Source organism: Lepidochelys olivacea (genome assembly GCF_965140295.1).
Source record: "Lepidochelys olivacea isolate rLepOli2 genome assembly, chromosome: 7".
Lineage (NCBI taxonomy): Eukaryota > Metazoa > Chordata > Testudines > Cheloniidae > Lepidochelys > Lepidochelys olivacea.
Window position 1 is genome coordinate 46,523,644 of NC_140417.1, and position 23,482 is coordinate 46,547,125.

At 52.4% G+C, this 23,482-nt stretch overlaps 1 protein-coding gene across 1 annotated transcript in view; it reads right to left on the minus strand.

Annotated features, from left to right (window-relative positions):
* The window catches only part of LOC311523841 (semaphorin-3D-like), a 45,233-nt gene that overhangs the window by 14,363 nt on the left and 7,388 nt on the right, over nt 1-23,482 (minus strand). Inside the window, exons 2-3 of the mRNA XM_084634276.1 lie at nt 9,864-10,098; nt 264-424 (exon numbers count right to left, since the gene is read on the minus strand). Coding sequence (XP_084490402.1) covers nt 264-424; nt 9,864-9,996 — 294 coding nt within the window. The 5' untranslated portion in view covers nt 9,997-10,098. The remainder of the gene's footprint in view (nt 1-263; nt 425-9,863; nt 10,099-23,482) is intronic.

Below are 23,482 nucleotides of genomic sequence, written 5' to 3' on the forward strand. Positions count from 1 at the left end.
CCAGCCAGCCAGCGGTGCCGCTCCGTGGGGCAATGTGAATGAGCAAATGCCACCCTGAGGGCTGCAGTGTACCCCAGGGCTTGCATGCTCTTGGGTGTAATGCCCCCCCCCCATGGCAGTGTATAACAGGCCTCTGGTCGCTGACTTTGCAGTACCGGTGCCCCCTCCGGCACGCAGAGCTGTGCTCCCGGCTCCCCAGGCTGCTGGGAAGGGTTAAGCCGGGCTGCCTCGGGACCGCGTTTCCATGCCCACCCGGCACTGACCTTCTGAGGCTCCTCATTTGGCCTGTCCAGATGCAGCAGGAAGATGTGGTTTTTGGCTCCCACCATCAGCCACGCCCTGGTCTCATCTACCAGGAAGGACTGGAAGGCCAGCCCATCCCCTGAGCCCAGCAACAGGCGGGAGCTGTTGGATCTCAGCAGGTCTGCAGAGCAGAGGGGGAGGGATCTGTCACCCCCATACACAGGAGGGAGCCCTGACCACATCCCTCCCCCAGGAGATAGTGAGCACTATCCCACCCGGTCCCACACTCTCCCCGGGAAAGTCCTCTTTACCCCGACCCCGGAGGAGTCCTTGCTACCATGAACACCATACCTGTGCGCCCTGGGGAAGGACTGCACTACCCCAGGGGATAGCAAGCATTACCCCTGCCCCCACCCATGGGAGACAGCAAGCACTGCTAGTAGCTGCCCTTTCCCCGACACCAGGGCAAGATGGCCCAGCCCACGTCTGGCCAGTAACCAGTGTGGCCTCTGGCAGTCCTGGCCTGCTGTTCCCTCCCAGAGAGCGGAGTGTCCCACAGGTCAGGACAGCTGGCTGGCCCCACAGGAGACAAGCAGCTGCTATAGTTGGGCCCACCCAGGGTCATGGCAGCTCAGCTTCGAGTGTCACTGACCTTGCAGTTCAATGGCGCCATGGGGCCTGGAAGAATTTTAACCATTGCAGCAAATCCCCAATTCTCCCCAGTCCTGTTCCCCGGGCACTGCGGGCTGAGAATGCAGCACGGGTCCATTTTGCATTTCTAGTAGAGGGATCCCTGAGCACAGGCTCAGTGGAGTTTCTATATAAAAGCCCTCAGTCATTCCCCTGGTGAAAGTAGCCTTGAAATTAAAGGCTGTATTAAACCGGTGGCTGCTGCTTGATTTGCGGGGTGATTGTTTGTGGTGTTGCAGGACTCGTTTCCCTAGGTGAGCTGGGCCCCACCTCCTGGGTCAAGTGGAATCTCGACAGCTTCTAGGTCCATCTCCCTCTCTGTCCTGGGGAACCGCAGCGTTCCCCAGCCCTGGCCCAGGCTGGCTCGGGGGAGATGCCAGAGGGCCCTTGACACAGGCGGGTGAGAGCAGCACAGAAACGGGAGGTGGCAAGGCCCCAGGAGGTGATTTCCTGGCGCCATTGCACCGTGGAATCCGTTTGCAGGGGCATGTTCCAATACTTTGTCTGTTCTGCTCTACCGCTAACGTCCCAATGGATGGGGCTGTCACCGCTTCTCTAGGGAGAGTATTCCCCAGTCCCCAGCCTCTCTGCACACTGGCAGGACTTTGCCCCTGCTTGTCTTCTCCTTTATTTGCTAAGCACTGACCACATGCTTTGCTCTGCACAGAGCCAGCCAGTCCCTGGCCCGGGGAGCTTACACTCTTAACCTCCCCCTACTGCGCCTTGGTCCATCCTGCACCATTCCTCAGCCTCAGTGTCCCTCAGCAGACGTGCCTTCAGACTGCTGAGCCAGCGGGGATCTGGCAGCTCTTCCCCTCCCCCTTGAAACTGTAGGGGAGGTTAAGCTCTGGATTAGTCCAGCGCAGAAAGTAGCTTTTAGAGCAGCCATTTGCTGACAGGCCAAGCCCCGGATGGCAAGATTCCTGGGAGCAACATTGGCTGAACGAAGCAGAGGAGACAGCGCAAAGCCCACTGCTCTACCTCCCACTCCTCCTGCCACCCCACCAGCGGACACAGGAGCACGGACTCGGTGCTGCTTTGGAGAAAGTGCTAGCAGGGTGAGTGCCCTCAGGCGAGGGGGCAGGACTGGACAGCCACTGCCAGGCTCCCGATCCTCCTCTTCCCCCCGGTTCTGTTTGCACGCAACAGCCAAGGCGATGGACCGAGTGGTGACTGAGTGCCCTAGGCATGAGCTGGACTGGAACCCAGCTCACTCTCCCATTGCTATAACATCCCCCTTGGCTAGCAGCAGGAATCGCTCGTCTGGCTGCAAAGCAAATAGGAGACATGGACGCACATGGGGAGCAGCGACATAAGGCCGTCTGGCCGTACTCTCTCTCTTGCCCACAACCACCTCATCTTCACCTGTGGGGACACTTCTGAGCCTGTCTGGCTCCCCCTTCCTGGCTGAGTTCCAGGGGTGCTCGGGGTGGGGTGGGGGAAATCTTCCACCTTGGCTAATCGTCCCTGAAACATTGCCCAATCTAGCCTGAGCCTGGATAGGGGGCTGCATGGGCATTAACGAGACATGTATCAGTCTGGGGGACACAGCCAAATCCACCCCCTGTTGTTCCAGGGATGTGCATGGAGTTTTGCTCTGATTAAGTGCTGACCACATGCTGTACAAAACCCAAACGTCAAAGCAGCCGCTGCCCTGGAGAGGTTACTCAGTAGAAGACTGATGCAAACAGACAAGAAGTGATGGGAGGCCCAGAGGGAAGAGTCACCTTAGGGCATTTAAAACCCTTAACCAATCACTTTCCTATGTCTCTTGGAGGAATCTGACTGAGGCGAGAGTGCTGGCCCACTGCACTGCGAGGTCATGCGAGGCTGAAGGGGCTTGGGGGAAGGTCAGAAGACAGGAGTGGAAGAAGGAAACAAGAGAGGAGACGAGGCAGGCGTTACTGGCTGAGTGACGGGGCTGGGGATGCGTAGGAGATGAGATGCGAGTCCTAGGTCTGGGAGAATCTGTGCAGGACCTTGAAATCCACAAAGATGGGATGAACTTGGTTGTCTGGGAAGCAAGCACGCCAGCATGTGTCTGTGCAGGTGTGGATCTGTGTATGTGGGGGCACGGGTGCCTGAGATGGGATGCATGGAGAGACATGCTAAAACAGGCCATGGGATTGTAGACTATTTCTCTTTCCCTGTCGCCCCATTCCCAGGGGACAGGGGAAGCCAGGACCTCTTTTTCTTCAGGACAACTGCAGCGAGCTGGAAATTCCACTGACATCTGCTCAGCCCAGCAGGGCAAGGAGCAGCCGCAGCATTTGCAGCAGGCAGGTGCTGGTTCTCAGTCTCTGTACGAAGAGAAAGCTTCAGTCAAGGCAGTTCAATGGCAAATCAGTTCCCCGGCTCAGCCCAGCTCAGCCTGGCTAATGACCGGGCCTGTCATTTCATACACAGCGAGCCAGGGAAGTTCCTTGGCACTAACCATTCTTGCTGGGAGTGTCCTATAACTAGCCAGGGGAGGCATTCTTCACCGTGCACTTTCTTACGGCTGGCATCATCACTTGCTAGCTGTATCTCCAGTGCCGTTTACCTGGCTGCAGCCTGGCGACCTCTGTGTGCTTTCCCCACCCCCATGCCAAGGACAAAACTTTTCAAATCTGCCTAGGGAATCTGGAGTGTTTGTTGGAACGGGGCAGGTGAGCACAGTCCGAATGAGCCAGAGTGGGGAACTCACCCTCCCCCAAGCTGATGATCGCTGCCCTGTGAGTGACCCCAGGCGGGAGCTGGGCAGGACCCAGAGCCACAAGGCATTCACCGGCCTCTGAAAAGGCTGGATGTTTCCTTGGAGGCAGGGCTGCTCCCCTGACCCTGCTCACCCAGAGTGAAATGTAGGCCAGGTCCATTGAGGATACAGAACAGAGTGAGGGGCAGGGGCAGGTCAAAGGTTTATCCAATACACTCCCCCACCCTGCTTAATTAACCAGAGTAATGCAATGAGGTCCCTAGGGCGATAGAGCCCAGGATGCTCCCATTAGCACTGCTTCACCTTCTGACCTCCCTCGTGGGCAGGGGAGAGGTCAGCCAGGATTCATGATGGGGTTCGCTCAGGCCCGCTGTGTTCTTTGGGGCTAAGATTCAATCTGGCTTCCAGGCAGGATGAATTGTCCCGCACTTGCAGCATTAACTTCATCGCCATGATCTCTAGTTTCACATCCTCCTCCCTGTAGCTTGGCTTGTCCCATTCCCTTCATGAAGAGGTGGGTGGGAATCTGACCCAGTTTGTCCTACTCATGAAACAAACCTGGGCAGGGAACTGTTCAGTTAAACAGGAAGTCTGAGGGGGCTGGGAAAGGGGTGGAGCAGGGAGATCCCCACTGTGTGTGGCTGGGAGAGCCCAGGTACCCGCTCCTTATCTGCAGATGAGGCATCGGTATCCCCTCAAGCATATTTACATTCCTGGCCAGGTCCCCCATAATCACTGCAGCCTGCTGAGCATCTCTACCCAACCTTCCCCTGAACTGTGCTCACCACGAGGGCATCCGAGTGCCTCCCGGGCCTGAAGTGTTGCTCTTCTCGGAGAGCGTTCTCTCTCTCCCCATCGCAGACGGGCCAGCACTGAAACCCTGAGCCGAACACCCCAAAAGCCTGGGGACAGTCTGGATTTGAATCAAGCCTTTTGCTGCCAGTGTGAAAGGAGTCCATTGGGGCCACTTAGTGGTGTGTGATACGGATAACTGCCTGCTGGGAACAGGAATGAGGCCCATGAACACACTGTGTGCCTACACCACCAACCAACCAGCCAATGGTAACAACGTCCAGCCCCTAACAATCTGTGAACCAGTGACCTGCAGGCAAAGGGCTCTGCAGCCCACGTCCAGTCGCCTGGAACGTTCAGCCCTCTACGTTAAGAGCAGACCACGCAGTGTTAAGGTGTAACCTCATTGCTGATATATAAGCCCAGAGTAACGACACCATCCCAGATAGAAAGACACAGCCCAGTCCAGGATTTCAGCTGGCTTCAGCGCTGGCCTGTCTGAAGCAGATTGAAGTAGCATTCACTTTCTGAATGCCGATCAGCGCAGGCCAAACACCAAGAAGCTGGGAGTGCTTCCCGTCCAGTAATGTACCTTACTGATTTGCATGTGGTACGGGTCCCCCGCTGTGACTATCAATGGGATACGAGGTGTTGCAGCAGCCCCAGAGTTCAGGCAGCTTATGTTTTCAGCTCTGGAGGTTCCTAGTTCAGGCCCTCCCACGTCTGTCACAGGAGCAGTTGCGTGGATTTTCTCAGAAAGGCCGGCATTCTATTATAAGCCGTCTGATGGCGTTATCATGGTGTGAGGGGTCATATTGCTGCTTAGCCTTATTGTTCTGCGCCGTGTTCCCCTGTGCACCATCCTTCCTTTGCTCTCCCTGCCTTAGGTCTGTCATTTCCTTTCTGAAAGCCTGTCTGTGTTTCTCCCCACCCCCATTCAGCCCACGCCCCTCCCCCTTGCGGGGCTCTGACGATAGCTCAGCTCCCAAGAGGCTCTGGGGCGGAGGGAGTCTGGGAGGTTTCTTTCCTCTGGGGTTTTTGAAACCTAGACTTGTCAGGCCGTTGTGGCCTTGACCCTGCTACGTGTAGTCTGTGAGTCACACCTCCTGCCATTGTCTGCGTTGTCCCCAAGCCGGCCTGAGGCTGGGAGCTTCCTCTCCCAGCTCTGCCCACAGCACGAGGGCTGTTCTGGCTTTGAAGAAGGAAGCCCTCCTCGGTCCTCTCCTCCAAACAATCTCTGCTCCCGCCTGGCCAAGGAAAGGAAGATCTAGCCATTGTGTTTCTGAGACGTGTTATCGATGCTGGCAATCACCCAGCGGTGACCTGCTCTGGAGCATTGTGCTTCCTCACCGGATGCTGCGTGGCAGACAGTGTGTGCAGGCAGCCCTGACCAGGGCCAACTTCTCCCCCCACTCCCTTGTGGTCCTTGGTTTCAAGCCTGAGTTCTGGTGGCTCCCCACAAACCCCCAAGGCATCTCCCGGCTTGAGTGCCAGTCTCTGCCCAGTCAGTTCTGAACTGAGAGCGTATCACCCCTAGACCACAGCCAGTGGGCCATTACCTCAGGCTTGGCGTCCAGGAGCTCTGTGTTTGATGAGCATCCAGTCTAAGTCCCCCTTGCACCTCAATTAGACAGCCAAGCAACTGGCTCTCTTCTCTGGGAGTGAGAGGAGACCTATGGTCACAGGTGTCATCCCTGCCCTGCCCTGACATGCCACCCGTGGTCCTCACCTCTGCCCTGAGGCCACCACCGTCATCCGAGTTCTTCCTGCAGCAGAACCACTGTCCTCAGCTAGTGTGAACTAAGCAGGCTTGTGCCTGGCTGGAGTTTGGATGGGAGGCCTCCAAGGAAGCCTGGCTATGGTAGCATTGCTGGTGGGGCAGTTCAGTAAGTGGTGCTCATCTGTGTCTGCACTGATCCAATGGCCCAGCATGGAGCTAGGGTGTGCTATGATGCTGCTGGGTGAAAATCAGAGAGCATCCCGACCACTTTGTCATTAAAGAGCCCTGACTCAGGCTGAGCTGTAGGCGGTCACGTAGGAGAAGATTGTGACTCAGAGCCAGGCCTGCGGGAGTATAAAGGGCGGCCTGAGGGTGTAAAGCCATCTCCAGCAGAAGGGAGTAGAGCAGCTTGCCTTAATTCCCAGGCAAAAGGCCTGGGGCATGGGAGAGCGGCCAACAGGAGACCCTGGGTCAGGGGAAGGTCCTGATTTACATGTGGAGCTAAGGTTAAACTGTTTTACTTGGAAAAAGCAGAAGCCAAGTCCTGAAGAAAAGAGACTGAAAGGCAGTGAAGGCTGCGAGGTCTCGGAGGCACTGGCTGGTGAGTTGGGCCTCTGCCTTACAAGCCCATGCTGGTTTTCCTGAGCAGGAATGCTGAATTCCAGCAGCCTGGCTGGATCCCAACTCATGAGTAAGCTATGCAGATTAGTCTTCACTCCCCCATCCTCTAAGCTGTTGTGTAGTTTTGCTGTGTGCTGTTCACGAGCTAGTGCATTCTATACCAGAGGTGGCTGCATATCATTGTTGGGCCTTGGAGCCCTCCACAGAGTCTGTAAAATGCTTCAGAATCCTTTTGGCTGAAAGGGGCTATGTGGTACATGAACGTAAGAGTATTGTCAGTAGCTGTGGCATCGAAATATCGCACCATTAGGATGGGTGCTTGCATACCCCGGTGATGAGTGCAGTATAAATAACTAGACAAATCATCTTTATGTCACTAGCTGAAAGAAGGTCAAGGGCAGATGTGGTCCAGTTGCAGAATTAGCAGGGGTTCAGGGAGGGGCCTGGAACAGCTCTCCTCAGAAGAGACTGAAAAGATTGGGATTGTCTCCTTAGAAAGGAGATGAATAGGAGGGGATGTAATAAAGGTTTGCTTGGTCCTGCCACAGTGCAGGACTTCTCAAGGTCCCTTCCAGCCCTACGTGTCTATGAAAGGCTATAAAACCATGAATGGGATTGTCATAAATATAAAGGGAAGGGTAACCACCTTTCTGTATGCAGTGCTATAAAATCCCTTGTGGCCAGAGGCAACATCCTGTTACCTGTAAAGGGTTAAGAAGCTAAGGTAACCTCGCTGGCACCTGACCAAAATGACCAATGAGGAGACAAGATACTTTCAAATCGGGAGGTGGGGGGAAACAAAGGGTCTGTCTGTCTGCTTGATGCTTTTGTTGGGAACAGATCAGGAATGCAGTCTCAGAACTTCTGTTAGTAAGTAAGCTAGCTAGAAATGAGTTAGATTTCCTTTTGTTTAATGGCTGGTAAAATAGCTGTGCTGAATGGAACGTATATTCCTGTTTTTGTGTCTTGTTGTAACTTAAGGTTTTTTGCCTAGAGGGATTCTCTATGTTTTGAATCTGACTACCCTGTAAGGTATTTACCATCCTGATTTTACAGAGGTGATTCTCTTACCTTTTCCTTAATTAAAATTCTTCTTTTAAGAACCTGATTGATTTTTCATTGTTCTTAAGATCCAAGGGTTTGTGTCTGTGTTCACCTGTACAAATTGGTGAGGATTTTTATCAAGCCTTCCCCAGGAAAGGGGGTGTAGGGCTTGGGGGCGATATTTTGGGGGAAGACATCTCCAAGTGGGCTCTTTCCCTGTCCTTTGTTTAAAACGCTTGGTGGTGGCAGCATAGGGTTCAAGGACAAGGCAAAGTTTGTACCTTGGGGAAGTATTTAATCTAAGCTGGTAAGAATAAGCTTAGGGGGTCTTTCATGCAGGTCCCCACATCTGTACCCTAGAGTTCAGAGTGGGGAAGGAACCTTGACAGGGATAGAGAAGGGAGACTGGAAACTTCTGTTCTGCCTCATGACACGTGAACAAGGGGACCGTCAATGAAACGGAAAGGTGGGAAATCCAAAACTGACCCAAGCTTTCCCCCAATGTACAATCAGCTTGTCTTGCCCCAGGAAGTTAAGAACTGTCTATATGGATAACGAGGCTAGCTAGTTAACATAACTGAGAGCAAAGCTTCTGGAAGTGATATTAGCCCCCATGGTTTGAGCCAAGCTCTCACTACCAAGCACCAGATTCTTGCACCTTTCTCTGCAGCATCTGGTGCTGGCCTCCAGTTCGCTGGGCTAGATGGACCTCGGGAGTGAGCCAGTCTGGCAATCCCTGTGTCCCTAAAAGGAACTCAGCATGATGCCTGTCTGGTGGCCCCTTTGTGAGACCAGCTGAGGGTTTCAGTCCAGTTCCTTGTGGATGTGTGCCCATTTCACAAACCCGCCGCTGTGCTGGGAGCCTCAGCAGAGAGGCCGAGGGCTGACGCTGTGGTGTGTGAACTCACCCCTACAGAGAAGAATTTGGGGCTGTGACGAGAGCTAAAACTCCGGCAGCACGAAGGGTGAATCCTCACTCCCCCCCACACAGCTGGAGTAAATAGGCTGGGCACTGAGTAGGAACCCTTGCCCCAGGCCGTAGTGCAGCAATGACTCTGCTCCATAGCTGCTGCTACCTCTCTGGGCCGCCATCGCTCCTTCCTTGCAGGGTGCTGGGCAGTGGAGCTGTGTAGCCTGCAGATCCCCCAGTTCCTCCCTGGCCCACCATAAGAGTCCTGGGGTGGGGGTTGCAGGGAGCCCCCACAGAGCTCTGTACCACATGCATACCCCGGATGCATCCATGTATTGGGTCTTGGTTGACTGAGCCTCACAAAGCTGAGTTAAGTGACTCGCTTGAGGCGATGCACTGAGTCAGTGGCAGAAGCTGGCTCTCTAGATTCCCAATGACCTGCTCTAACCACTAGACATGCTTCCTCCCAGGTGAACTCAGGCTGACTCTGTTCCCGCCCTCACACTGAAGTCCGTACGCTTTCCCCCATGCAATTGAACAACGTGTTTTGTTGTGTGGCCTGTGTAGCTAGAGGTTGCCCAAGGCCTCCTGCAGTGTGTGACGTTTCCCCATGGTGAGGGCTGGCCCTGCCCCTGTGCGTTACACAGTACATGGAACATTATAAAGCACTGTACGCTGAGTCTCAGGGTGAAATGGGGTATTTTTAGATCCCCTCCTGTGCCCCAAGGGCAGCCCGAGACTTCCCCTCTGGGCCATTCCCTTTCCAACCCCCATCCTTGACAGCAGCAGATAGATGGGCATTGCCTGAGCCCCCTGGGGTAGTGGCATTTTCTGAGCTCTCTGGCCATGCTGGTGTCCCCCCAGGCCATACTGCAGTCAGCTGAGCTCAGCCTCTGTCGGGTTCTGGTGCCTCACTGGCCACAACTACTGCAGGGCAAGAAGCCCCATTGTAGGGCTGACATTGGCCCTACCCAAACCCTATAGTCCAGATCCTCCTCCCCCCACCCATTCCCACCAGCCCTGGCCTCACTAGCTGCCAGTCAGCTTGGCTACCTGATGCTACTTCTAGATCATTCTGAACTGGGCATGAACCCCAAGGAAATCCTGGCTCTGACTGCAGGGCTGATCAGCCACAGGCTCCCCCCTACCTTTGTATGAGAGGCGAAGGCGAGGGACACCTTGCTTCCAGGCACCACCATTCCCAATGCTCAGCAGGAGAATCCAAGTCAGCAGGGCAGGGGCAGTGGAGAGGTGCCGCCTGCTAAAGACCAGGGCTGGCATGTTGGTGGATTCTCTGGCCGGGGGCTCCTCTCTCAGCAGGGAAAGCTGCTCCTCCCTCCAGGGAGCATGTTCTGCTGGGAGAGATTCTGGTGCCGCTTCCAGCTGAAAACAGAAAGGAAGGAATTTTGCATCTCTTTGGGCCATGCATTTAGCAGGGCTGAACAATCTGGGCTCTTGGCCTGCATGTGCTGAGCCCCTGCAGTTCTCACTGCTGCCTGGGAGATTGTTTTAAGTCAAGGTGATTGAAGTCAGTGATTGAAATCATGATTTAAATCATCAGGTGGGAAGCCTTGATTTAACTCATTGGTTATAATGAACTTTTCCATTTGCATTTCAGTTACTTCCTAAAGAAATGTGCATTCTCACTGGTTGATGTAATCATTTAAAACATGTTGATTTAAAACTAGAGTCTTTGCACTAGACACGTTACAACTTTTTGCTACGTCGGAGGGTACACAATAACTATAAACATTTATTTAAGCAATTCTGTAGCTTATTATTTTCAGATTCTTGTTACTTGTACACTTTTAGTATGTTTGGAAATGGTGAATGATATATTGCTTATTTACAGCAGAATTAGCTTTTGGCTCATTGTTTGGGCCGAGCTGCATTAGGATGGTAACTGGAATTGAATTAAACACACAATGGCAAATACAATTTATTTTTATTAAACAAAACAACTTTAAACTTTTTGGCCACATAAACATCTCTTATCAAAGCATGTTTCGCATTTACAACTAAACGCCAATAAGTTTCGGCCTTAACATATTTTGGGTTAAAATCAGATTTCCTTTTAAACAGGTTTATTTTTAAAAAGAAAAATGCTATAATGTAAGTAACAAAATAAAAAATGTCTGATTTTAAATAAAAAAATCTAATTTAAAATTTTTTCAAAAAAAAAAATCTTTTTAAAAAACAATCCACTCGGCTTTGCTGGCTTGGGCCAGCAAAGAATTAATTGCATCTGAGAATTAATTGCATCAGTGGCAATAGAAACTCTGGCACCAGCAGAGGAGTTGTGGGACAAACCCCAGCGCAGGCATGCTGCACCTTTGTAAAAACCACTTGCACGTGTGGTGTTGCATTGGTGTGGGAAGAGCAGCACAAATCCCCCCCTGTGGACAAGCTGTTAGGCAATATCTAAAGGGAATCAATTCTCCAGCTCCATCAATTCTCCAACAGCTGATCCCTGTAGGAGTGGGGCTGAAATCCCACCCTCCCATTCCTATTCACAGCCCCACCCAACCAGGAGCATTCTGAACTACGGAACTCCTTGTACAGAGGGCTTTAAACCTGAGGGTCAGGCTCATTGGACTGATGGGGGAGTACAATCAGTATGGAAAGGCACAAAGAATCCCAAACCCACACAGCAAGTCAGTGGCAGAATCATTGCTTAATAAGCATAGAATATCAGGGTTGGAAGGGACCTCAGGAGGTCATCTAGTCCAACCCCCTGCTCAAAGCAGGACCAATCCCAACTAAATCATCCCAGCCAGGGGATTTGTCAAGCCTGACCTTGAAAACTTCTAAGGAAGGAGATTCCACCACCTCCCTAGGTAACCCATTCCAGTGCTTCACCACCCTCCTAGTGAAAAAGTTTCTCCTAATATCCAACCTAAACCTCCCCCACTGCAACTTGAGACCATTACTCCTTGTTCTGTCATCAGCTACCACTGAGAACAGTCTAGCTCCATCCTCTTTGGAACCCCCTTTCAGGTAGTTGAAAGCAGCTATCAAATCCCCCCTCATTCTTCTCTTCCGCCGACTAAACAATCCCAGTTCCCTCAGCCTCTCCTCATAAGTCATGTGTTCCAGTCCCCCAATCATTTTTGATGCCTTCCGCTGGACTCTTTCCAATTTGTCCACATTCTTCTTGTAGTGTGGGGCCCAAAACTGGACACAGTACTCCAGATGAGGCCTCACCAATGTTGAATAGAGGGGAACAATCACATCCCTCGATCTGCTGGCAATGCCCCTACTTATACAGCCCAAAATGCCGTTAGCCTTCTTGGCAAGAAGGGCACACTGACTCATATCCAGCTTCTCGTCCACTGTAACCCTTAGGTCCTTTTCTGCAGAACTGCTGCCTAGCCATTCGGTCCCTAGTCTGTAGCAGTGCATGGGATTCTTCTGTCCTAAGTGCAGGATTCTGCACTTGTCCTTGTTGAACCTCATCAGATTTCTTTTGGCCCAGTCCTCTAACTTGTCTAGGTCCCTCTATATCCTAAACCTACCCTCCAGCATATCTACCACTCCTTCCAGTTTAGTGTCATCTGAAAACTTGCTGAGGGTGCAATCCACGCCATCCTCTAGATCATTAATGAAGATATTGAACAAAACCGGCCCCAGGACTGACCCTTGGGGCACTCCGCTTGATACCAGCTGCCAACTAGACATGGAGCCATTGATCACTACTTGTTGAGCTCGACGATCTAGCCAGCTTTCTATCCACCTTATAGTCCATTCATCCAGCCCATACTTCTTTAACTTGCTGGCAAGAATACTGTGGGAGACTGTATCAAAAGCTTTGCTAAAGTTAAGGAATAACACATCCACTGCTTTCCCCTCATCCACAGAGCCAGTCATCTCGTCATAGAAGGCAATTAGGTTACTCAGGCATGACTTGCCTTGGTGAATCCATGCTGTCTGTTCCTGATCACTTTCCTTTCTTCTAAGTGCTTCAGAATTCATCCCTTGAGGACCTGCTCCATGATTTTTCCAGGGATTGAGGTGAGGCTGAGTGGCCTGTAGTTCCCTGGACCCTCCTTCTTCCTTTTTTCATCATTATTCATTTGCTATTAAAATAGCACCTTGAGGACCTCAGCCAAGATCAGGGCCCTGTTGTGCTATGCACTATGCAGAGACAATCCCTGTTCTGTAGAGCTCAAGCTGGCTAAGTAAACCCAGGTGCAAGGGAAAGGGACTTGCCCACAGTGCTGCACTGTGGCATCATTAATGATGTTTTTAGGATGCCCGAATGTTTAGGTGCCCATCCCTATAGGATTTCAGTCATTTTACAGCAGAGCCAAACAGTTTCCAAGGGATGGGGAGCAGGTGTCCCCCTTCCCTCAGCATAGTCACCTCTGTCCTTGAGGAATCCCAAGATCACAGAGTGCACTAGCCGGGCAATCTAATGCCTGCAGGCTGCAGCTATTGAAAAGCCTGCTCAAAAAGGTACCTCTTGCATCTTGCCCAGATGGCAAGGCAGCCAGACCCTGTGCATGGGAGCGTCCTGCAGAGATAGGCTTGTATTGCAGCAGCACTGGCATGTGTGCAAGCAATGTGACAATGTTTGCAGTACTGGGTCCTGGTCTACAGTAGGAGGGAGAAAAATCCACACCCCTGAGAGACTGATCTCTGCTGACCTAATCCCTGGTGTAGACCATGCTTCCCCTGCCCTAGCTGCCACCTCTTGGGGAGGTGGGTTACCTGTGCCAATGGGAGAATCCCTTCCCATTGGTGTAGGCAGTGGCTACAGCGGGGCAGATGGACCTGTCACACACCCACCCTTAACTCCAGTGCTTTTTACTTGGTTTGCCTCGCCTGGGGGGGGTGGATGGGTACAGCCTGAGAGAACACAATTCCCCCCCCCCTGCCCCCGCACAGCTGCTAACATGCTCACAGTGTCATGTTGAGGAGGGGGAGGGATAGCTCAGTGATTTGAGCATTGGCCTGCTATACCCAGGGTTGTGAGTTCAATCCTTGAGGGGGCCATTTAGGGATTTGGGGCAAAAATTGGGGATTGGTCCCGCTTTGAGCAGGCAGTTGGACTAGATGACCTCCTGAGGTCCCTTCCAACCCTGATATTCTATGCAGGTTAATACTTCTTGAGTGACACTAGTCCTCCAATTCCTTCCCACAATTTCCCCACCACGCACCCAGAAAGGTCAGAGGACATCTCCCACAATTCATAGGTGGATGATGTAGATGTTCAGGCTCTAGGACCACACCATAGTTAAACAGCCCCTTAGCTGGAGCCTCTGGAGTCTGCATCAGCTGGCCTGTACCAGCTGTGGGGTTTTAATTGCAGTGTAGCCAGACCATTACTGTTCTCTCTCCTTTGATTCACCACTTCAGTGCCGGGGCTTTGAAAGGCTGGCATCAAAGAGCCATTTTCCACCCTCATGACCACATTTCTTCCTGCCATCCCCCCAGAGCGGCTGCTGCTTGGGCCACCTGTCCCCTCTGCAAGGGGGAAGAAGAGAGGCTCGGGGGCAACAAATAAAATGAGCAACAGTAGTGAAGAAAGGAAGTGTGTGTGTGTGTGGGGGGGTGCTGTTCCAGCACCATGCAGGAGCAGCAACAGGTGTATCCCCACCATAGTGGCTCTTCTGGGCCTGGGCAATGCCTGGAGTACCGCTAAGCAGGGAGGTTGCCCTGGGTAACAGCATAGAGGTTGGCAGCTAGATGCACATACTGCATTCTGTCCTGATGAGTTCCCCCTCCCCCCCCCCAGAGTAAATTGTACGGATGTTCTATCTCATGTGATATATTATATCCTCCTCTACATACAGCAATGCTTGCATTTCCCCCTCCTCGGCCTGGAGCTGCCTCTCCTGTGAGCTGGGTGTATGTGCATCGTGCCCTTTCCTGATGGACTAAAACCTGCACATGTTCCAGCATCCTGGCCAGGAAGCTGAGACAGCGGAGCTCAGCCTGCATGCTCCCCACATCCCCCCCAGGGGTTTGGGCAGAGCAAACCCAGTGCTCATCACAAGGCCAGGGCTGGGGCTGGCCTGAGACTCCTGTCAGTGTTCACTGGTTGCTGGAAGCCTTGGGAAAACGCTAGCTGGTAATTGCAGGCTGCTATAAATGGAATGTGCCTGTCTGGGGACAGCGCTGAGCAGTGAGAGGGAGCCCTGAGTGACCTGATGCCCCAAGATGGTCCTAGGTGGCTGCAGGATGGCGGGGGGGGGGGCAGATGGAGCAGAGCCCTGACCCTCCACAGCCTAGGATTGCGCCTGAACGACAGCCCTGTGGGTTGGGTGGGGGAGCTGGTGTGTTTCACACTCCACCTCCAGGGGATGAAATAAAGGGGCTGGTGGATACCCTGTGCCAAGGTTCAATCCTGCGTCTCCAGAAGTCAAGGGGAAACTCCCACTGGGATCAGGATCAGGCCTCAAAATGAAATCCAAATAATAGAGGACAACTGCCCTCCCCTGCAAGAGGGCCAGTTCACTATTGCTATAAAGGATGCGAGTCCAGGAGACTTTCACCTACTTGTGCTAGCCGTGAACATGGCTCAAAGTCTGCAAAAAGGCAAAGGAAACAGCCAGTGATATTTAACCCAAAGCAGGTGGGCAGTCATTGCTAAAAGGTACAGGGCAAAGGAAGCACAGTTACAAAAATGGATTCCCTGTTCCCTCTATATCAGTGGCTGTCAACCTTTCCAGACTACTGTGCCCCTTTCAGGAGTCTGATTTGTCTTGTGTACCCCAAAGTTTCACCTCACTTGAAAACTACTTGCTTACAAAATCAGACATAAAAAGTGTCACAGCACACTATTACTGAAATATTGCTGACTCTCTCATTTTCATATAATTATAAAATAAATCAATTGGAATATAAATATTGTGCTTACATTTCAGTGTATATATAGAGCAGTATAAACAAACCATTGTCTGTATGAAATTTTAGTTTGTACTGATTTCGCTCATGCTTTTTAAGTAGCCCGTTGTAAAACCAGACAAATATCTAGATGAGTTGATGTACCCCCTCAAAGACCTCTGAGTACCCCCAGGGGGTGCACGTACTCCTGGTTGAGAAGTAGTGCTCTATACTATCCCAGGACTTAATTCAAGGCAGCTTCAAGCCAATGCTTCTTTGCCTTGATATTGTTGGATATAAATCCTTCTTACAGTGCAAAAGGCTTAGGAAAGCCATTTTTCTCTCTACTGCCCTTGTTCTGTCTTTTTTGCTCCCAGTGTCTACTGTAGCAGTCTTTTAATGCAACTTGTGGAACTCCCTGCTGCAGGATGTTATTGAGGCAAACAGTATACCCAGGATCAAAAAGGTCTAGGCACTTAAAGGAATAAAAGGAGCACCCATCATTACACTAGCTAGGTGGGGAAATTACAAGGCTCCAGGTCTGTGCACCTTCCTCAGAAGCATCAGAGGCAGGATGCCAGGCTTCACTGTTCCTTCAGGAGCAGCAATGCCTATGTTTGTGGCACTATTAGTGCAGCAGGTCAGGACTGAGGGGCATGGGCAGGGCGTTGTGGCAGCTCAGGGTTGTGTGATTAAGGGGTGCATTGAAGTTAGCTTCCATGGTGTCTGTGTGGGGTAGTCCTCCCCCAGCTTGGCATTTGCTTTGTTAGGGTCTCCTTCAGTTCTGGAAACAGAATGTCAAAGATCATTTTCAACTAAAGTTGGCTCACCGATTTCTCCCCTCCCCTGGCAGTCCTTATGCTGGAAGCACAGCTCCCTGGTGGGCTTCCCCACACAGCAGTGTCCATCCACTCCATGCCAAAGAGGCACTTTGAGCTTCTCCACACAGCCAACTGGGCATGCAGCTGTGGGCGCTTCTGCGCCCCCCCCCCCTCCCCAGCACGTGTTGACTAGGGGCCCCACAGCAGGCGCTGCTTCCCACAGCAGTGCCCTGCCCATATCAGTGAGGACTCCAGCAGGGGCATCTTTCTCCCAGCAGTATCCTGGCAATGCAGGCCTAGCAGGTTCTCCGCCACTCCACCCTAGGATAGAAACCAAGCAAGGGCTCCCCTGTACAAGGGATAACGGCCCCAAGCTATAAACCTCTTCCCAAATATACTCTCGGCGGGAGCTTGTCCTAGGCAGAGTTTATATGTACTCTGGGGGGGAAGCGGGTGTCCAGTGGATGGAAACAAGCTGCAGATGATGAATCCAAGCTTAAATTAAACAGTCCCGACAGCTTTATGTAATCAACTGTCCAGAACGACAAGTGTGTTCTCACTCCGTTTGGAGCAGGGCGTGCTGGTGGGTGCAGGCGGCCGGGCAAGGGCACTTCTGCGTGTCTGGCTTCAGAGCCAGGACTGTGGCAGGGAAGACGCACCTGGATACTGTCAGTGGGAGCCGGGCCAGTCTTTGTGGGTTCTGGAGTCGGGGACGGGGGGCAAGATTTTGGTGAATTTTCTCTCTCATGAAAAAGGACCAGTGTCCCTGGGCAGAGCCGGTCATGATCCCAGGATGAGCCGTACATGCCCCTTGCTTGACCTGCAGCTCCTTCACCTCTGTGCCAATGATCCGCCACCTGGCCAGCAGCACTTCTGCCCCCTCCGCCCCACAGCTCTCCAGATGCACCTCAGTCTCGACCTACAGCACTCCCCCTGTGTTTACGGCCTGGCCACCCACCCCACAACTATGGCACGGCCCTTCAAACCTGAAAACTAGAGTCCTCTGTAGAACAGCGCCAGCTTCCCAGCTATGCTGCTGCGGGCTGCAGCTACTAGCTGTTGTCTAGATACCAGTCCACCACAAGCTGCACTGAAACTGGACAGGCTTTTCACATAGGCAACCAAGCAGCCTTCAGATGGTTACAACTTAATCACTGTTGACCTGGGTTGGCTTTGAGCCATTGATCGGAGTCGTGCATTCCCGATCCCACTGGCCACCCAGGCTACCGGGGCAGTGCCACTCTCCTTGCGCCAAGCTCAGACAGCACTCTGGGAGCAACGGATCGCAGGCTGAGACTCGGTGACTTTGTCTGTGCGTCCTGTAGCATCGTTCAATGCGCCTCCATTAGAGCCGATCCCTGATTGAGGGATTTGTACCCATCTACAGGTGGAAGATGACCACTATAGTGGAGGGTGTAAACACCACAAATGGGTTACCCCATAGAATTCCTCCCAAGGGCTGTAATTAGGAGTTATGGGAGGAAACTGAGCTAAGGAGCTGTCGACTGAATTTCAGGGAACCCGTATCCTGGCAGTGAGATCTAGGCTGTGGATCACCTCCCAAAATGGAAGCGAGTGTTGCGCTTGAGCCTTCTGAGCTGTAGGATGGCACCAACAGCAATGACAACATGCTCCCTGCTCCATCCCCCCAGCCCAATGGGGCCTGCCATGTGCGCTGCACTGCTCAGCAGTTCTTGATTGTTTCCTAAATGATCCAGAAACAACATTTGCAGGAGATTGCTGGCTCACGTTCCTGTTTGGAGCTAGATGGGCCATGCCCAGGATGATGGGGTCAACAGCTGGGTGCAGCTCAGGGGAGCAGCCAGTGGCGACAGCCAGAAGGGGGTTGCACGCAGTCTGTGAGCGTTACAGGGTGGTAAAGATCCCTGTGCTGGAAGAGGAGCCTCCTGCTAGATCAGATTGTGGGTGACTCACTCTTAGGTTGCCTGAGATAGGAGAGCTCAGTGCCTTTTACTCCCCCTCCCCCAGATACCCGCTGCATTGGGCTGGCATTGCGCTGCAATGTGGGAGAGCTAGGCATGAGTGGATTAGCCGCAGATCCTGTGCTTAAATCCAGGCTTCACGCTCCTGGGGGGCCTGATGCTGCAGTCCTGCTTTCACCTGCAGATGCTCTCCTGAGTCAGCAGGAGCTGGAGCCGGGGGCGCTAAAGAAGCCACAGGTTCAGCCCTTGCTGGAAGGGATGGAGAGCATTAGGATGCGCTGCCACGCCCCCGTGGCCATTTTGGACGTGCTGAGGATGGACTGCAGCGTCTGGATGGGGCAAGAATGGAGGAGCTCATCAGGGCTGCAAGAGGGACTTGGATGGTATGTCTATGCTGCTAATAGACACCTGCGGCTGGCCTGTGCCGGCTGAGTGAGGCTAAGGCTCGTGGGGCGTTTAACTGAGGTGGCTCGGGCTGCAGCCTGAACTCTGGGACCCTGCAAGGTGGGAGGGTCGCAAAGCCCAGGCTCCAGCCTGAACCCAAATGTCTACACTGCAATTAAACAGCCCCTGGGCCTAAGTCAGCTGGCATGGGCCAGCCGTGGGTGTCTAATTGCAGTGTAGGCACACCCAGAGAGCCCCCCCAGTTCCATGAGCAAAAGTGAATCATGCACTGAGTCAGGCCTTGCCTGCTGGAGAAAGGGTGACTGACAGGGCCATGAATGACCACCGTCCCGCAAAAAGAACGAGGAGGACTAGTGGCACCTTTAGAGAATAACAAATGTATTTGAGCATAAGCTTTCGTGGCCTAAAGCTTATGTCTGTCTCACACTTGCTCAGGGCATAAGCAGGAGGCATTCCCAGGCCATCCTGCCCCCCTACTGTATAGCGCGTCGCTCTGGGGCTGTGCTTACTGGATCTAAATCGGGATAGGGGCCTCTCTCTGTGTATTTGTTCGAGTGTTTGAGTGGTGTATTAGTGTGCTGCTACTTGCATCTCCACGTACATGTTATGTGTAAAGGGTGGTACCAGTATGCATGGGCACATACTCATCTGCATACATCTGTGTGCAGAGACACATACCTCTGTCTGTTGGCCCATGCCTGTGCCTCTGTAAAAACAGATGTGTGCACTTGTCTGCATGTACACGTGTGCCGAAATCTCTCTATGCTCCATGAATTCCATGGAGGTTTCAGTTCCTATGGTGAAGCATGATGGATTCCCCAGCAGCTGTGGCTGCTCCCTGGTTAATGCAGGGGCTCAGGGCAAGGCAGCTGTCCTCTTTCTCTAAATGAGATGACAAAGACAAAAATAAATGAGTTCCTTTCCCTCCCTGCCCCACTTCCCTCCCCTGCTGCGTTTCCCCTGGTGCTTCCAGGCGAGGGGAACAGCCCTCTGTGCTGTGAGTGTGCATGGGTCGCTGGATGGCACGTACTGTTCATGTGAGCCTTACGCGTACTTAACATCTCATCCCTTGTGGAAGTGACCTTAAGAGGCAGGAGTGTGAAGGCTGGGCCCAGAGCCCATGTGACAGCAGGACAGCCAATGCATGTACTGTACAAAACGTGGCCCGTAACCTCCAGTTGTTTGGGGTGATAGAGATGAGTCAGGAACCTGTCTGGGCAGAGTCCTGAAGGCGGACAGAGGGAGGGAGCAGGAGGAAGGGAGGAATTCTGCAGCAGCGCTCAAACTGGAGAAATGCTAACAGGGCATAACAGGCACATTCTGTGCAAGCTTCCCTCACACCTACTCTCTGCCAGGGCCCCTCCGTCCTGACTTGTAATCCCCTGGCTACTCCAGCACTGCGACCCTCACTCAGTCTTGCCTATGCCCCTCAGTCCTGATTGGCAAGATTCAATGCGGTTATCGCAATTATCACTCTGTGCAGATTTCTCCCAAAAGTGGCAACACGGAAGCATGCTAAGTTCCAGGAACGTGAAGGAACAGGCTCTGTCTGCTCTCAGCACACACACCCCTGCCATGCTCCTCCTTTGGTTGAGCTGCTTTAGCTTTTCACCATCTGCCTTTCATACCTGCCAGGTAGGAGAACCCACCGCTCACAGGTATGTGGTAATAACGACTGTAGCAGACACAGTTCCGTCCACCCGATAACTCAATGCCAGAGAGCCTGGCAGCAGGTCTTGTCCAGATCAGGGGAACTTTATGGCTGTTTTGACACATGAGGCTGTGAGCTCTTACTTCAGTTTTTATTCTATCTATGTCATGATGTAAAGAGTTCACAGCCCTTCCAGGGTTCAGCTGTTTTGTCAATTTCATTCCATACGCTGGGCAGTTGCCTTGGCTTTCTTCTCTTCCCCTATTCCGTGGATGGAACTGTGTCTATCAAAACTATGCCGAGTTCTCTGAGAACCCGGCAAATCCCAACTGCCAAAACTCTCTCTTGCACTGAAAAGAACTTTCCATCTGTTCCATGGACAGGATCAGTGGAATCAGGACTTGGCAGGCTGCTCTCCAGGGAGCAGATCTTTGTCTGTCTGGAGAGGTCTCTGGGAGTTCTGCTCCCTGAGGTTCAAATCTGTGGCACCATGCCCCTGACAGCTTGTAACGCAAATGGGGAATGACTGAGCCCATTGATGGCCAAGGTGGTTAATACCACCCTAGGAGAGGTTAGGGAACTGGCTTCCCTCTAACAAGTGGCTGTTAATCCCATAATTTGGAAACTATTGTCTGTGGCTGGCGCACTTACCAGCTCTCTCTCTCTGTCTCTAACCTTCCATTCTTGAGCAAGGCTGTTGTAGTGTTGATCCCTCCCCACTTTGGTTTCAGGCCTGAGTAATGCACAGAGCCTGCACTTGTCTCACTGGCTGGCAGTGGGCCAAGGGGAGGTGTTAATGCTGATGCTTTCAGATCACTTGTCTGCCTTTGATAGTGTTGACCATGGGGTTTTGTTGACTTGCCCGCATGGAGCGAATCCCCACCTTCTAGGACATGTCCACTCTTTCTCCGGCAGATGAATCCTGCTAGGAGGCAGTGGGCCAAGCTGGCATAGGGAGGTACCATCTGACCTCCCCTCTACCCGCAAGCGTGGGTCTGGTCTGGCCCAAGAGCTGCAGGGAGCCCCCAGGTGCTGAGTACCTGTGGTCATTGCAGTCATTGCAGTGGGAAAAGGTGTCCCAACTGACTGGAGAGGACCTCCCAGGCTACACCTACAACATAGGATTGACTTACTGCCTCCCTGAGGCCAAATTGAGTGACTGATTCTTGACCAGTGAATATGATGCCTCAGAATAAAATCTAAGCCAGACAAAATATTGTATCACATGAGCCCCAGTAGGGTGGAGAGCCTCTGGGACTGTGGCTCGGGATTCACCCATCCCTAGCTATCAATGCCACCTGTTCAGATCCTATCTGGTGGTTCGCACCTTTGCCATCTCCACACTGTCAACCCTTGATCTCTCGCCATTGAGAGCCCACTGTTTGGAAGAGCGGTGCATGAAGTTGCCTGGCTCCCGCTTCCTTAACCAGCCTGGCAGGTCTTCTCTGGGGTGGGGGTAAGCCACAAGGCAAACTAAGCCAGATGGCAGCTGGGCCGCGTTTGGACAGTTTGAGAGGAAGAGGGCTGGGCTTCTTTCCAGACAAAGCCCAGGGTCAGAAATGCGAGACAAGTGTGTGGCAGCCACACCTCAAGCTGAACCAGCAACGTGGCCTGCTTTCCTGCCTGTTTGCCAGAATCCCCACTCTGATGAACCACTGACTCTGAAAAGCAAGAAAATGTGTGCAGCTGGAACCCTGCTCCTCACACTAGGCTCAGGCCTCTGCCCAGAGTACGCCTTCTTGGCTTCTGTGTTAATTATAGCAACAGCAAGCACTGCCGTGCTTTCCACCCCAGTCCCCTCTTTCAGCATCCTGGAACCTCCTATACTTTCTGCCTTTGGGACTGAAGTTCTCTCCTTGCAGATGAATGGAGCGCTTGCTGGTTACAGTTTGAGGAGAACCAATTCAGTCATTCTGAAGGACCAGGAGAAGGGATAAACCATGTTTCATCCCATGATTTAAAAAAAAAAAATCATCCTGCAACCTTTTGAGGAGAACACCACAGCTGAAATGACTGGTGGGAAGAAGTTGGCATTTGGCCTGGAAATAGCCCTGACAGAGGAGATGTATCTTTGAGTCTTCAGGTGAGAAATGGGTTTAGAATGACCAAGTTGGGAGCCAGTGCATAGCGAACTCTGCATGCCTGAGACATTTGACACAGAACTTTTCACCCAGCTCTTAGAATGTGCAGCCAGGGAAGCATTCACTGCACAAAGCATGCACGGCCAGCTCAGAGGAAAAGGTAAGTGAGGGGCTGAGGTAAGGACATCAGAGGAACCCTTGGCTTAGTCCTTCTGGAGGACATAAGGTGCAAAAGAGTGAGGCAGGGCTGCTGTCTACTCTTTAAGGCTCACAAGAGGCAGTTCTGCTGTGATGGACCATAGGAGCCCCACACCACACAGAGGGCAGAGGAGTGGGATTCCTTCCCATGACTCTCCTACCACATTCAGGATGGCATTCTGGTGGTGTTCAGATTAGAGCACTTGTGCGTTATTGCCAATTTTCTGCAAACCAACAGAGCTTTCAAGGTGTGGATAGCCTTAACTCCGCCCCCTCTTGTGTGTGCATCACATGGCCATGTAGGAACTTCATCAGTGTTTCTATGTTGCACACTGTGATCAATCAGAACTTCTTGCAACCTCTGGCTCCAAGAACCCAGGCCCCTCCAACTGCAGAGAAAGGAGAATCACTGATGGCAGTATAGAGTTTTCCCATGCAGTTGACCCATCCATCAGAAGGCAGTGGTGCACCTAGTTACTTCATTACACTACTGACTTAATTCATAATGGTGTCAAGAGGTTTAAATGTCCTAATGTCTGAAGTGTGCTGATACCCTCTGATGGAGGGTGCTGGAGGCAAAGTGCCCACGTAGTGTATCAAAGAGCCTCTATCCCACCCACATCACGGAGTGTGACTGATCCCTAATGCGCTGCAGATTCCAGGACACACACACACACAAACACACACACACACACATTCCTGAGAGCTCTTTACACTGAAATCCTCTCCGCTGGGAAGAAACTGACACTTGTCACCTGTCTAACACATGGTCTCACACAGTACAAGAAGTCAGAGTCCCATGGAGTTTGTCCCTCTTTACCACTCACTTCATTAGACTTT